Source organism: Lepisma saccharinum, chromosome 1, assembly GCF_977018435.1.
Source record: "Lepisma saccharinum chromosome 1, izLepSacc3.1, whole genome shotgun sequence".
Lineage (NCBI taxonomy): Eukaryota > Metazoa > Arthropoda > Insecta > Zygentoma > Lepismatidae > Lepisma > Lepisma saccharinum.
The window spans coordinates 100,682,649-100,695,887 of record NC_139229.1 but is presented as its reverse complement, the minus strand read 5'-3'; the positions used below and the strand labels follow the sequence as shown (position 1 = coordinate 100,695,887).

Genomic DNA, 13,239 nt, shown 5'->3' with positions numbered 1-13,239 from the left:
TAGCACAGACGAATATAAAGGAGAAATTCATTACATGAAACGTAAATATAACATATAAGGAATTCGATCTTCGTGTTGGTTCCTATTTAAATTATTTGATCGTCAACAATATTTTCAATTGTTGTGAACAATGTTTGTTCTGGAGAAAAAATGTAGATGCTTCTCATAACTCCCCGTAAAAGTACTGTATTTTCAGAAAAAGTAGCCGAGTTGGCTACACTGCCAGAAGCCACGTACTGATTTCTGGAACACGAATTCGTCCTGTAAAACTGCTACCTTCCTGTGCGGTATTATGGAAATCCAGGAGCGGGTTTTGTTCATCTCCAGGGACATCTGCGAAATGCCTCCCCCGAGATTTCGCCTCAGTTCCAAACCTGCGTCTAGGCTTTCGAATGGAGATCGCGTTTCAGAGGAGGAGGATGCTTCTGGGTAGGGAAATTTTCACCCCTGGCTCGAGGCAAAATGCCCACGAATGGAAACTATCGAGTTGTTCGTTGCGTTAAGATATTACCCTTTGATTCACACGAGTTGTTGTTTTCTTTTGCAACATTTTTCTGGGCCAATACCCCCACACACTCTTCATGCATATGATACGATTACATTTCCGTGTGAAGAGCCGCGATGGTCTAGTTAGAAGAGCACGACTGACTGCCACGCGGGAGACCCAGGTTTGATTCCCGGCAAGGTGGATTCATTTAAATCAGGTTGATTTAAATCGAGATTTAAATTAGGTGATTTTTTAAATAAAAATCACTGATTTAAATGACTTTAAATAAATAATTTATAGAATAATGTTTTTGAGGAGTTTATAGATATCAGAATCACTTTTGGTGAAAGTACATTAATCTCATAAACATTTAATGATGTTTATTAGGCTCTAAGAAAGGAAAAGAAAGGAAACAAAAGATGTATACTGATGAAATGATGCTCATGCGAAAGGACATGTAATATTTAAACTGTAAACACACTTAAATTTCTATTGATTTAAAATTCAATAATTTTCATATCAAAAATAGCAAACATTTTGTGTAGAATAGCATACAAAATATTAATCATGTTAAACCGTAAATAATGGTGCCAGTAAGATTAAACTATAAATAAATATGACAGCTGATATTTTGTAAAACAGAATCATTATAAAATTCATATATACAGTATCAGAAACATAAAAATGGATATTTACATATATTGTTATTTGCTTTAACAGAAAGAGGCCTTTCTATATAAAAAAAACATATATATATATATATATATATTCTTTAAATCAAAAGTAGATATAAGTAAAAAAATCATAGTTTTTATTCGCTCTCATTCCCTGTGTGTGTGATCTAACGTCGTAATTTTTCCGACCTTGTCCTTGCATAAAGCGACTCCGGGGCACACCCAGCCTCAAGTCAATGGGTACCTTGGGGAAACCCTAGCGGTAAAGGCGGTCGGATCTTGGTGCTTATCACATCATCTCCAGAATGGCAGAGGTGGAGAATGTGTGGAGCCTTACCCCAACATACACTGAATGTGCCTTCATGGCACGGTGGTATATGCATGGGGAACCTTGCTTACTTACATTTCCGTATGTTATTTTGAGATGCAGTCCTGACACCATCTTATCGAAAATTGTGCGAAATTACAACATCCGCAAAGTACTAACCATAGGCGTGCGCACGGGGGGGGGGGGGGGGCTTGCCAGGGCACCCCAATGTGTCCTCAAAAATATAAAATATTGAAACTACTCGTACTATTGAAATAATATCCATGTTTAAAAAAGTAAACAATTTCGTTTCATTTTACTTCCCACCCCCTCTCTCTCTCTCTTTCTCCAAAATAATGTGGTATTGTTTACTATAATAATCAGTAATCACGTAGAAAACTAGATTTTCATTACATATATCGCACATCAAGTGACCAAGTTCAATATTATATTTTGCAAGTACTGCGAATTAGAAAACGTGGAAAAAGATATGACAAAACCGTTTTCAATTTCTCTGAACCTATATATTTATTTAATGAGACGGATTTAGCTGATATTTCTTGTAGAGACATGGCCTTATATTTTATTACATTTGTTCGAGTTGGTTATTCTGTAAGAAAATGATTTGTTTACTTTCTTCATATAAATAGCGTCACAATGATAGTGCTAATGTGATAACAAATAATCAGAAACTGCAATGTTAAAAGTTTATCTTCATATACCAAATAGTTTCTATGGAAAAAGGTACATGTACAAAGTAGTTACGACAGTTAGGTTAACAACATTGTCCAGAATTGAAACTCGCCTTAAGGCACCCCCAGATAAATTAGTCGGCACACGCTTATGGTACTCACTTCATAAATGTTTGGTGACACATCGACAAGATATTACTACCGGTGTTCGCTCCGAGTTCCGTCATTTTTGAAGGTCTTATATCATTTCCATAAAAATTCAATTCGATTTGTCAAGAACTATTTACACTGCAGACACCTTCAATGATTACGTATATTGTTCTTACTGAATTATCGCTTTTAGTACATTGTTCGATTGAGAAAATATAAACTTGTGGCAATGGTAAATCCGTGCTGCGTTGTTACATACATGTAGCGTAGAAATGTAGTTTCTTGAAGGATAGTAGCGTCGTAACGAGACTTCAAAACAGTTGGCTCCACAAAGAATTTTAGTTGGACAGGTTTAACGATGGACTAATATGTATTCTTAGATGGGCTTTGCTTTTGTAGTCATGGCTACTAAGATTCTCTCTCTCTCTCTTTCTCTACGTGTGTGTCTATTTTTCGTTTTTCGCCCTCCCTTTCTTCCTCTGCTTCTAAATCTCTATATATTTATTTATTTTCTCTCTCTCACTCACCTTAATTTTGTTTTCTGTACATTTATTCTTTCTTGCTTTGTTTTTCTATCTTTCCCTTCTTTCCATTTCCTCTTTCTTCTGTTTCTTTAACTTTTCCCCCTCTTCTTTCTTTTCCTCTGTTTCTTTACAATTATATATACATATATATTTCTTTCTCTGTTTTCTGTCTTTCCTTTCTTTCTTTCTCCTTCCTCTGTTTCTTTACCTTTTATCTATTTTCCTATTTACCTTCTTTTTCTTCCTTTTCCTATGTCTATACCATTACTCTCTTGCAGCTCTCTCTTATTTTCTGTTTACCATCTTCTTTCCCCTATTTATTCTTCCTGTCTCTTCTTTCTACTCTCTGTTTATTCTTGCTTTCTCTCTTTACGTCTTGAATTTCTTCTCATTCTTTCTTTTTCTCTGTTCATCTCTATTAATTTCTGTCTCTTTTTTCTCGCGTGTGTGGTTCTTACTCTAGGCTAGCAAATGATTCTTAAAATCTCCCCTGCAGGCTATTTGCGGGGTGACAGAGTGGTATAACACCATTTGGATGTAGCGATGCTTCATTGTCACTTTCATGTCTCCTAGTTCCTTATGTTACCTAACTGTTTCCGTTGTTTTGCAGGTAGAAACCCCCCCGGAAGGTAAATGGCCGCGTCCAGCGTGTTCGCGTTGTCACCATGTACAGTGTGGTAGCCCACGGCTACAACAGGAGTCAGAAGAAGCCGCAGCCAAAGCCGAAACCCGAGCAGGAAAGGCACCACCACCACCATCAGAAACTCTCCATCACAGCGCGCATCCTCAACTACATCAAGGAGCAGTTATATCCAGAGAAAGGTAGGTCCGCATTCTATTCTTCTTTCCCTTAAAATACATGGTTAGACTAAAATAAATAGACATTTTCAAAGTTTTACAGAAATAGGAGTTTTAATAATAGGGCTGAGATACATACATGCTTTGAATAGTACGTCTTGAAGTTTACATTGTTAAGTTACAAGCGTTCTGTGTGTGACCCTTTTGTAGCACGACAGATATCAATGCGATAGTCCGGTTCTCCTCTACCAGGACTTTCCCCCTTGCACAGACAACAAGTTTCCTCGAACTTCTTGGTTCAATAGTAGACAGACTGCCCTTGTGGGTGGTTGTTTGCCTTACAGTGTTCTAAAATGATGCTGTACGACAGTAACAGAATTTGTTTTTACAAATTCAAGCACACAGAAAGCCTTTTCTACTTATCGGCCATATTGCTCGACTGACGTCAAGGGTGCTCGTGTGATGCTGACGTCACGAAAATAAACTTGAAGACTTTCTCTATGAAAGAGAACTAAATGCTTCATGATAAAACAAACCGTTTTCGATTTATAAAGCATTTAATCTGTCTAACCCTGTATTATACAGGGCGTCCACAAAAAGTTGATCAATTACTACGCGTACATTTGCACGTTAATTGCAAAACTGACAACAACGTGTCCTAACGTAACGTTGCGCAGTGGCTGTGTAAGTCAACATGAGGCGAAGGGAAGGAAATTTGTAAATTGAAAAGCATGCTTAGAGCGAGTTTGTTCAAACTGAGACACTTGTAGACTACGTAAACTAAATGAAATGGGTTTGGGCTCACTGTCCAGCGTTTGTGTAAAGATAATTCTACGCTGTTGAATTTACCGAAAGTGAATTTATAATTTTACATATCGATTTCTAATGAACCGAAAATATATGAATATTATCGTTTCTAAGTGGTATGAAAGACTAGATTTTTAATAAACTGGATATACGAGTATAGGGGTAATCGAATGAAAATCGGGTCAGCCACCAAAAAGGTTTCGTTGGAAATGTTTTACCTTAAACGTAATGCCCAAATGTCAAAATTTTTGTCCCAGTGGGAGACCAAATGTCCTATTCCATTATTGTATAAGCTTGTCGGCTGCTGGCGGGTCCACAGTCTTACCCAGTCGCGTTGGTCCTCGCCAGAGTGAAACCGATGTCCACTCATTTCGCCAGAAATGTGAAAATCACATTGGGAAAGATCTTGTCTGTAGGGAGGATGTTGAGGTTTTTCTCATTGAAATCCCTGAAGCGTATCCCTCACCAGATTGGAAGTGTGGGGGCGGGCGTAATCAGGGAATAGGATGATTCCGTTCGATAGCATTCCAGAGCGTTTCGACTTCATAGCACCTCGCATTGAATGTAAATTATTATTTAGCGTCGCTTTTTGTCAACCTTTGGCTAATCGCATGAGTTATGACATGATGAAATGCTGAGGGGACACTCACAAAAGAACATCCAGGCCTGGTTTAGAACCCAGGACACGTAGCATTGTAGCGCTGTACTAACCACTCCACCACGGAGGTCGGTTACCATCCAGTTCACTCTAAAGGATGCACTTCTTATGGCTGCTGGAAATTATAAACTGGCGTTTCGTTAGTTCTTAGATCTGTTAGATGGCGATAGATGACGCCCATGTGCAAACAATAAAATACGATAACTTTATTCTGAATATATTTATGTGTGTACGCCACACACAGAAATAAAATAAATAGAAATAACCGGAAAATGTTAATTTACAGAAAATAATTATGCACAATCACTAATATATGTTATTGATTCTTATAAAGTAGGATACATTTGTTTAAAGTTACTAATAATTCATTGAAATATACCAAATTTTGCCATGCTCACTATGCATGTTTCTTAATGCGTTACCAAGAAAAATTCAACCAAATCTATTTCGTTGCTTGAAACACTTTATGTCGTTCCTGCTGTTTAAATTAATGTAAATTGTAATAAACAACCTCCTGATTAATACCTTACGCAAGGATACTTAACGTTCTGTCAGACAAGACCGTAAATGCAAACGGTGGTTATGGAACAGGCTATAAAACAAAATGGTCGACACAGAAATGCTATGGAGGCGCAAGAAACCTGTCATTTCCACACATCTAAACCGCACGTTTTTATTTTCCCCATAAACCTTCCAGTGCGGATAGAATTTTTTCAACGAATATGTTTTTACTGTGTCAATTGATCCCAGTGGATGATGATAAAAAAGCAACAGGGGAGGAAAAGTCGCATCGTAAGCGGGGGCGATTTTCCTGTTCATTGTCTCGTAAAATTGACGAGCATTCAACTCTTCCCTGCCTTCCCTTTGGTTGTTGGTGGTTTTGGGTTTTCTTCTTTTTTTTACAGGCAATATGGTTTTGGAATTTCTGTGGTAACATGCGGTTACGAACGTAATTTCGTGTTGGTACGGCAGCTATTGAAAAGTGTATGTACTTTTCTCGATTGCCACAGCGTCTTAATGTTTTTACATATTAACATATTAGCTAACATATTAACTCCACATATGCTCAAAACCATGACGTTAAAGGCAGTTGAAGCTGATGTTTTGCTAATGAAGGCATTAGCAGGCAGTGTGCGAACATCATCTTCGTTGACAGCTTAAAAGCGAGTCGCGCTCCTCTATTTGTCCAATCACTCGCATCGTTTGCAGCGAGTTCATGACGTCTGCTCCGTTTTGCATCAATCCTTTGGCTTGTTGCTGACGCTCTGAGCAGTTATAGGCTCGCTGAAACCAGAGTGGTTTAATTTTTGTCTAAACGTGACAAGTATAGGCGCAGTTGATGAATAAAGCGGTCCTAAATATTAAAGTGAAGCTGTGAAATATAAAAATATGATGTGAAAGCAACACAGACTTGTTTGATTTGTTTTACTTCGCTTTTCTGCACCGTTTGGCTAATCGCGTAGATGGGGATGATAGTGATACATTAAATTGATTGAAGGACATTCACATCACACAACACAATGCAGTACAGGATGTACTACACGGAAGAGAGTTAGACATTCGGCTGCTTTCCTACAAGGTCACACCTTACACCCTACGACACAAACAGCGGCACCAGTAGGTCCACACCACATCTTTTGTCATTGTTAAACTCTGTTATGTTAAAATGGTGTTGATTACAACTATTTTAACACCACTGAAGTTAAACTTTGACAAAAATATGGTGTGGACCTCCTGGATAGATATTACAGATTCTACGAAATTACAGAATGATATAAACATAGTTTATAGGTGGAGTGCCGAGAATAATCTTAGATTTAATGTTAAATGTTGATAATATATTTACCAGAGCAATGTATAAGTATATTATCAACGTCGAATATATAAAAAGATTGAATTCCATTAAAGACCTAGATGTGTAGTTATTACACATAACATGACCAGGCACGTAGTCAGGAAGAGGACTCAGAGGCTGAACCACCCCAGAAATCTTACAAACATCTAATTTAAATACTGTAACTGTTATAGTGGTAATTATTTTTACTTTATTAGCAGGATTAAATGTTTTGTGTAATAAGTTATAATATACTGAGAAATTCATCTTCACAGCTTCTACCCCAAGACTTTTCTCGCCTTCAAATGGCGGCTCCTGATAAAGGATGAGCCCTCTCCGAAATAAAATTTTGGCTATGGCCTGAACGTGACCTTCAATGAGCATATTTCTACCATAATGCCTTCAGGAATCTTTGCTTCTTTAAAAAGATGTACTAAAAGCTCAAATGATTTTAGAGCTGCTTGCGTTTGCTCTGTGAACAATGGTGCCAATTAGTGTGGCAGGTGCCCCCATCCATTTTTTGCCACTTTTGCCCCAATTATGACCTCTTAATACTTGACCTTGCCTACCAAGGTAAAGTAAACTGTCCTTGCCCCCCCCCACCCGCCAGTCTGGCACCCAATTGCTGCTACTGTTTAGTTAGATGTAAATTAGAATATCCTTGCTCTATATTTATGCAACGAAATAGCAGTTAGTTCGCCCTTCAAAAATCTAAAATCCTAATTTGTAATTGTTTGTGTAATATTACACTTTGTTTTCTCTACTTGTAAGTAAAAAAAAGAACACTGAACAATTTTCCTACCCAAGCCTCAACAAGATTTTTTCACGGTTGTTGCCTATCCAATGGCCCCGAACACACTTGAAAAATACACGAAAAAAATTGATTGAGCGAAACATGCGTGACGTGAACCATACGCGTGACTCCTGGACATTAATTTTAAAAATGATTGGACGATATGGCTGGGGGAAAGAATCCGTGGCGTAAAAAATTGCAATTACCCATCTGTTTTTGTCGATGTGGGATATTAATTCTCCATTTTCTCCGAACACCACAGGTAAACATTCCTTCTCTCGTACTTGATTACCTTGTTACCATGGAAACTGCCTCGTTGCATCTCTAATTACCTTTCCCGCGCTTTTTAGGTGTAAAGATGGCAGCACACCTGCGCCTAATGTTTTCCTCGTTGGTCCTTTTGTCGCGAGGGCAGAGTTCACGTTTCAGCACAATCTGGCAAACGAAATTATGTCAGTTTCGCAACTTCGGAATGTGCCAGAATCACACCTTGGTGCTCCAATATGAATTTTCGCCATTTTGTGGAACGTACAGACCAAGAAAGCAGCAGAATGAGCTCAACTGAGCATTAACCAAAACGTACTTTGTGCAAATCTGCTTCGTGGTTTGCAAATATTAGCAATATAGGCACGACTTAGAATGCAAATATTATACAAACTAGTTAATAGAAACAAAGAGCTGTTTGTCAGAGGGTTGTACCACACAGGTTTGCTATTATAAATGAAAGTGAAAGCAAAATGTACCGTTCAAACATCGAACACGGAACAGTTTAAATGAAAGATTGTGAGGTAATGCTCTCAGCCATAGAGAAGACTACCAGAGGCTTGTATTATAATCCATATATTTCATTCTTTTCCCATTTCCTTTCTCCTCGTTTAATTTCTATCCATTTCTTTTTCCTGTTTTTCCTTCTTTGTCTATATCTTTGTTTCTTTAATATTTATCTATATTTTTCTACATTTCTTACTTTTCCATTTCCCTCGCTTTCTTTCATTCTTTCCATACCACCTCTCTCTTTCATACGTGTAAATAATGTATCTACATATTTATTTGTATCTTTTGTATTCGTTCTTTCCACGTGCTTTTCTTCTTCTTTCTATTCTTCTTCTTTCTCTTTCCCCCTATGTCTTTCTCTCTAATTCACTCCCTCCATATAGTTGTGTGCTTCTGATTATGCCCTTCTTCTCTCTCTAGCTTTGTTCTTTTCATGTTTCTTTCTTCTACTTTTTCTTATTCTCTCTGTCTTTCTCCTTGTTTCTCTTTTTTCTCTCCATATAGCTGTCCTTTAACTTCGTTCTTTCCATATCTCTTTGTTTTTCACCTTTCTCTTCTCTCTCTCTCTCTATTTCTCCAATTCACTCTATCTGTCTGCTTCTGTTTCCTGCTTACTCTATCTTCAAACTTCACAATCTCTCTCTCCCTTTCTCTGGCTCTCGTCCTCTCTCTATCTATCTACATATCTAATCTATCTTATCTACCGATTTATCTTATCTCTCTATCTTCTTTCTCCCTCTTTCTCTCTCCCTCTTTCTCTCTAACTCGATCAATCTATCTATCTTATCTACCTCTCTATCTTCTCTCTCCCTCTTTCTCTCTAACTCAATCAATCTATCTATCTATTTTATCTATCTCTGTATCTTCCTTCTCCCTCTTTCCCTCTAATTCGATCAATCTGTCTATAACTTGACAAGTTTAAAAACAAGACGCTGCAATCCATTGTTTGCGCACCTCACATCACATTTTCCCACTCCATTGTCTGCGGCGACGTTCGTTCGCAGTGTTGCAACCTGGAGGGAGCGGAATTGTCTGAGAATTTTCGACGAAATTTGAATGTGAAAGGCATGAATTAGTATCCCGTCACCTACGCTACCTATTGATTCCGCTAAATTCTAAATACATTTTGATATTTTACCTTTAAACCTTAAATGAATTAAGTTATATTAGGGATATTTCTTACCAGCATAAGAAATGTATGAAATAAAAAGATAGAAAAATGAAAAATATATAAATGATAGGACTGAGCTCACCTTCTAAATGTTTTCAAGTTCTTCTTCTTCAGTTTCACTCTCCAACTCATCCGAGTCTGTGTCTAACGATGAATCTGTGTCCGTGTCTGAATCGGCTTCACCAAGTCTAATTCAGTTCATCTACACTCTCGTCCATAAGTCCATCTCTTTCAAAGTTAGAATCTTGCAGCCAAAAGTAAAGAGCATGAACATTTCGATGCTTTAGAAAAGAACACAGGCAAGCGTGTTATCAAATTGCGTTCTCGTAGTGATTGTTGTAGGATAAACAAACGAACCACCACCCCAGTAGTTAAAAAAAAGACTGGCCAGTGCTCGATGTCGCATTCAGAAAATGAAGTCATTCGCCCAGTAGTTTCTCTTCGTTATAAACCTTAACGCTCGTGCATAATACTACAGTTTACGATCAGCGCACCGCACGCATTTTCAAAGGCCGGATTAAATTAAATGAACCACTGGTATAATTGGAGCCTGCATGCACCGTCACGCTAAACAGTGAAAATTGTTTGTCATATTTGTTTTAGCTTAATTTTGCTGAGTTGGCACCACTGGTACTCTCAACGCCAGACCAGTGAGTAGAAGAGTAGTGGGGAGGATGACGTAATAGGAAGTGCTCCGCAGCGATCTGCGCATATCGGGACTTAACTTGTCAGGCTATATCTTATCTATCTCTCTATCTTCTTTCTCCCTCTATCTCTCTAACTCGATCAATCTACCTATATTAACTACTCTCTCTGTCCCATAATTATTGTCCGGTACACCTTTGTTGGTTGTCCCATAATATTTGCCCGATATTCAAACTGTGACATTGGTGTGTACAGAAGAAGAACATGAAACACGGGAATGAGTCATACAACTTTATTACTCAAGGATCAGTAAAAATTGTGCTTTCCATCTGCCTCTTCGTCTGTCATTCCTGTACTACCATTTTGGCATACCGGACTATAATTATGGGACAGAGGGAGTATCTCTCTATCTGTCTATCTTCTTTCTCCCTCTTTCTCTCTAATTCAATCAGTCTATCTATCTTATATATATTCTTTCTTTAACTATCTCTGTAACTCGATCAAGTTGCAGACAGACATATGAACTAAATGTCTTATATTAATGCCATAATAAATTTGTTCTTGCACACCATATACAAGAATACAATATTCAAAGATTAAACACATTTGTGCAATGACGGATGGAGCAGAGAAGAAAATATACTTATCTTAAGTTCAACCAAGATCATTGCTCGTACGATTAATATTCTATAAACCACGACGATTGCACCCTTGTATATTGCCTAGTTTCTTTGTAAAAGCATTTCAAAACGAAGTGTTCTCACTTCTTCTCTCATCTCGCACGATTTCTCCTTTGCATTCGGAGATGTTGGTACAGAAGCTACTCGGAAGATGGCGAGGAGGTCGTCCCAGCTTCCTCCAAATCACCGCTGGACCACATCTCGGCGAGATCAAAGACGGACGTGTTTCGAAATTCATCAATGAAGCTGGCGCTGCGGAGAGGGTTGCAGTTGGCGGAAGAGGTTTAGTTGTAGCTTCGGAAACTGTTTTTATCAACTTCCAAACAAGCATTATACGAAGGAATGACATGCTTCTGAATTACAGGGAACACTGTTTGCCTTTCTTAATGATTGACGAGTTTGTAAATTTTATAGCCAATTTCAGAATTTTGTGAATACGTTTGAATATTTCAGTTGCAATCGGTTTTACATTATATTTACCAGTTGTTTAAAAATTTTGTTTGAAAAAAATATGCAAATATAATGATTACTTTTGCAGTTTCCGTTGGAATCGCACCATACCCTAGTTGTTACTATTTTGTAAACAATTTGAAACTTGGTCACTTTTGCTTCATATTTTCATATATTGTTTTTGGGAAATATACGTTGTCCGTTTGTAGCACTCAACAGAAACTAGAAAAAAACAACATTGAAAACTTGGCGCGCGCGCACACACACACACACGAGAGAGAGAGAGAGAGAGAGAGAGAGAGAGAGAGAGAGAGAGAGAGAGAGAGAGAGAGGATATTGCAAGGTACAGGGCTTACTCGATGGTGTCGTCGCTTTTCAATGTAGGTGTCCCGGGTTCGATACCAGGGGAAGGTACAGAATGGTTCGGATTTCACTTGAAATTCTGTAGGTCCAGTCCCTGTTAGCCTGTCTGTGCATAAAGTGCACTTAAAACAAAATATTTTGGGAGGGCTACATTGTCATAATAATATATGTATTGATACCTCCTTGAGGAATTATGGGAGGGAGGGAGGGGCACAAAGCTCCTTATACCTGCTTTCGTGGTGGAGTGATTATCACAGCGCGCTACGTATCACAGCCGCTACGAAGCCAGAGGTCCCGGGTTCGAATCCGGCATGGGTGTTCTTTGTGAGTGACCTTCAATCAGTGTCATCATATCATCACTCATCCTCATCTTTGCGATTTGTCAAATGTGGCAGAGAAGCAAAGTAAATTAAACCAAATCAGTCAATCAATCAACAAAGTGTCTTTCCCCCCTCAAAATCGGAACCATGGTCAGAGAAGAGACCAGTCCTTAAATTATTTAACTGCAATTTTTTAAAAATAGAAATCTCTTCTATTGGGACTGCAAAGTGGGCCTCTGACAGCATTCGTTAACCTTAACCGATATTTTTTTTTCGTTTTTCAACATGGCCTATAATCAATAATGCACGAGTACAAGAAAAAGCAATTTGGGGTAAGAAAACCCAATGCCGCTTTCAATACCCTACCTTACCTTCGCTCCTTCCGCTAGACAATCATGAATGGAATGGAGATTAAGATTTCCCCTTGAAAGAGGACAATACGTCACTTTCTTGCTTTCACCCTCTCAAACCATCTTCGTAGAAAGTTATTTCTAGTTCCCCAATTTACTTTCAATTTCTCTGCGTTATTTATGCAAGTTGAAATAGAAACTGAAAAATAAATGCGTTTTAAAACGTTTTGAGTGTCTTGCTTTTATCCGTTGGCGTTAACTTGAAAAGACCATCAAGTTCTTAATTGAGAAGTTTCGTACCTTTATAAGATGAAGAGATGTGCACACAAAGTATTTTATCAAAGACTGTACGAAGGAAATAAATTGAAGGTTATATACAGAGTGTCCCATTAAACATTCCACCATTTTTATTTGTTCTAAGATAACTGGAAAACTGCAGCACCTATAGTGTTTAGGAAGTTATCACAAATTAAGAACAAACCATCACACTTACTGAAAACATCAATACACTTCGGCACTTATTCTTTCGTTCTTTACTTTATGATTAGTAAACTTTACTTTTACCAGACCACAACGTTCCAAAGATAGCTGCAGGAAACGTCCCGCAAGTGTTGCTAACTAGAGATATTCAAATACCTCCACGCACAAAAATGGCAGTGCCAGTTACAATTATTAACACTTCTAACATAAATTGCAATATCGTGGAACCTGGCCCTTCGTTGCTTGAAAGGGATATTTTAGTTCCACGTGCATTACTGAATG

The 13,239-nt window shown here is 38.1% G+C and overlaps 1 protein-coding gene across 1 annotated transcript in view; it reads left to right on the top strand.

Moving 5' to 3' along the window:
- The first annotated feature begins 3,448 nt into the window (after nt 1-3,448).
- The window catches only part of LOC145998777 (A-type potassium channel modulatory protein KCNIP2-like), a 759,206-nt gene continuing 749,415 nt past the window's right edge, over nt 3,449-13,239 (top strand). The window contains exon 1 of the mRNA XM_083135364.1: nt 3,449-3,656. Coding sequence (XP_082991490.1) covers nt 3,500-3,656 — 157 coding nt within the window. The 5' untranslated portion in view covers nt 3,449-3,499. The remainder of the gene's footprint in view (nt 3,657-13,239) is intronic.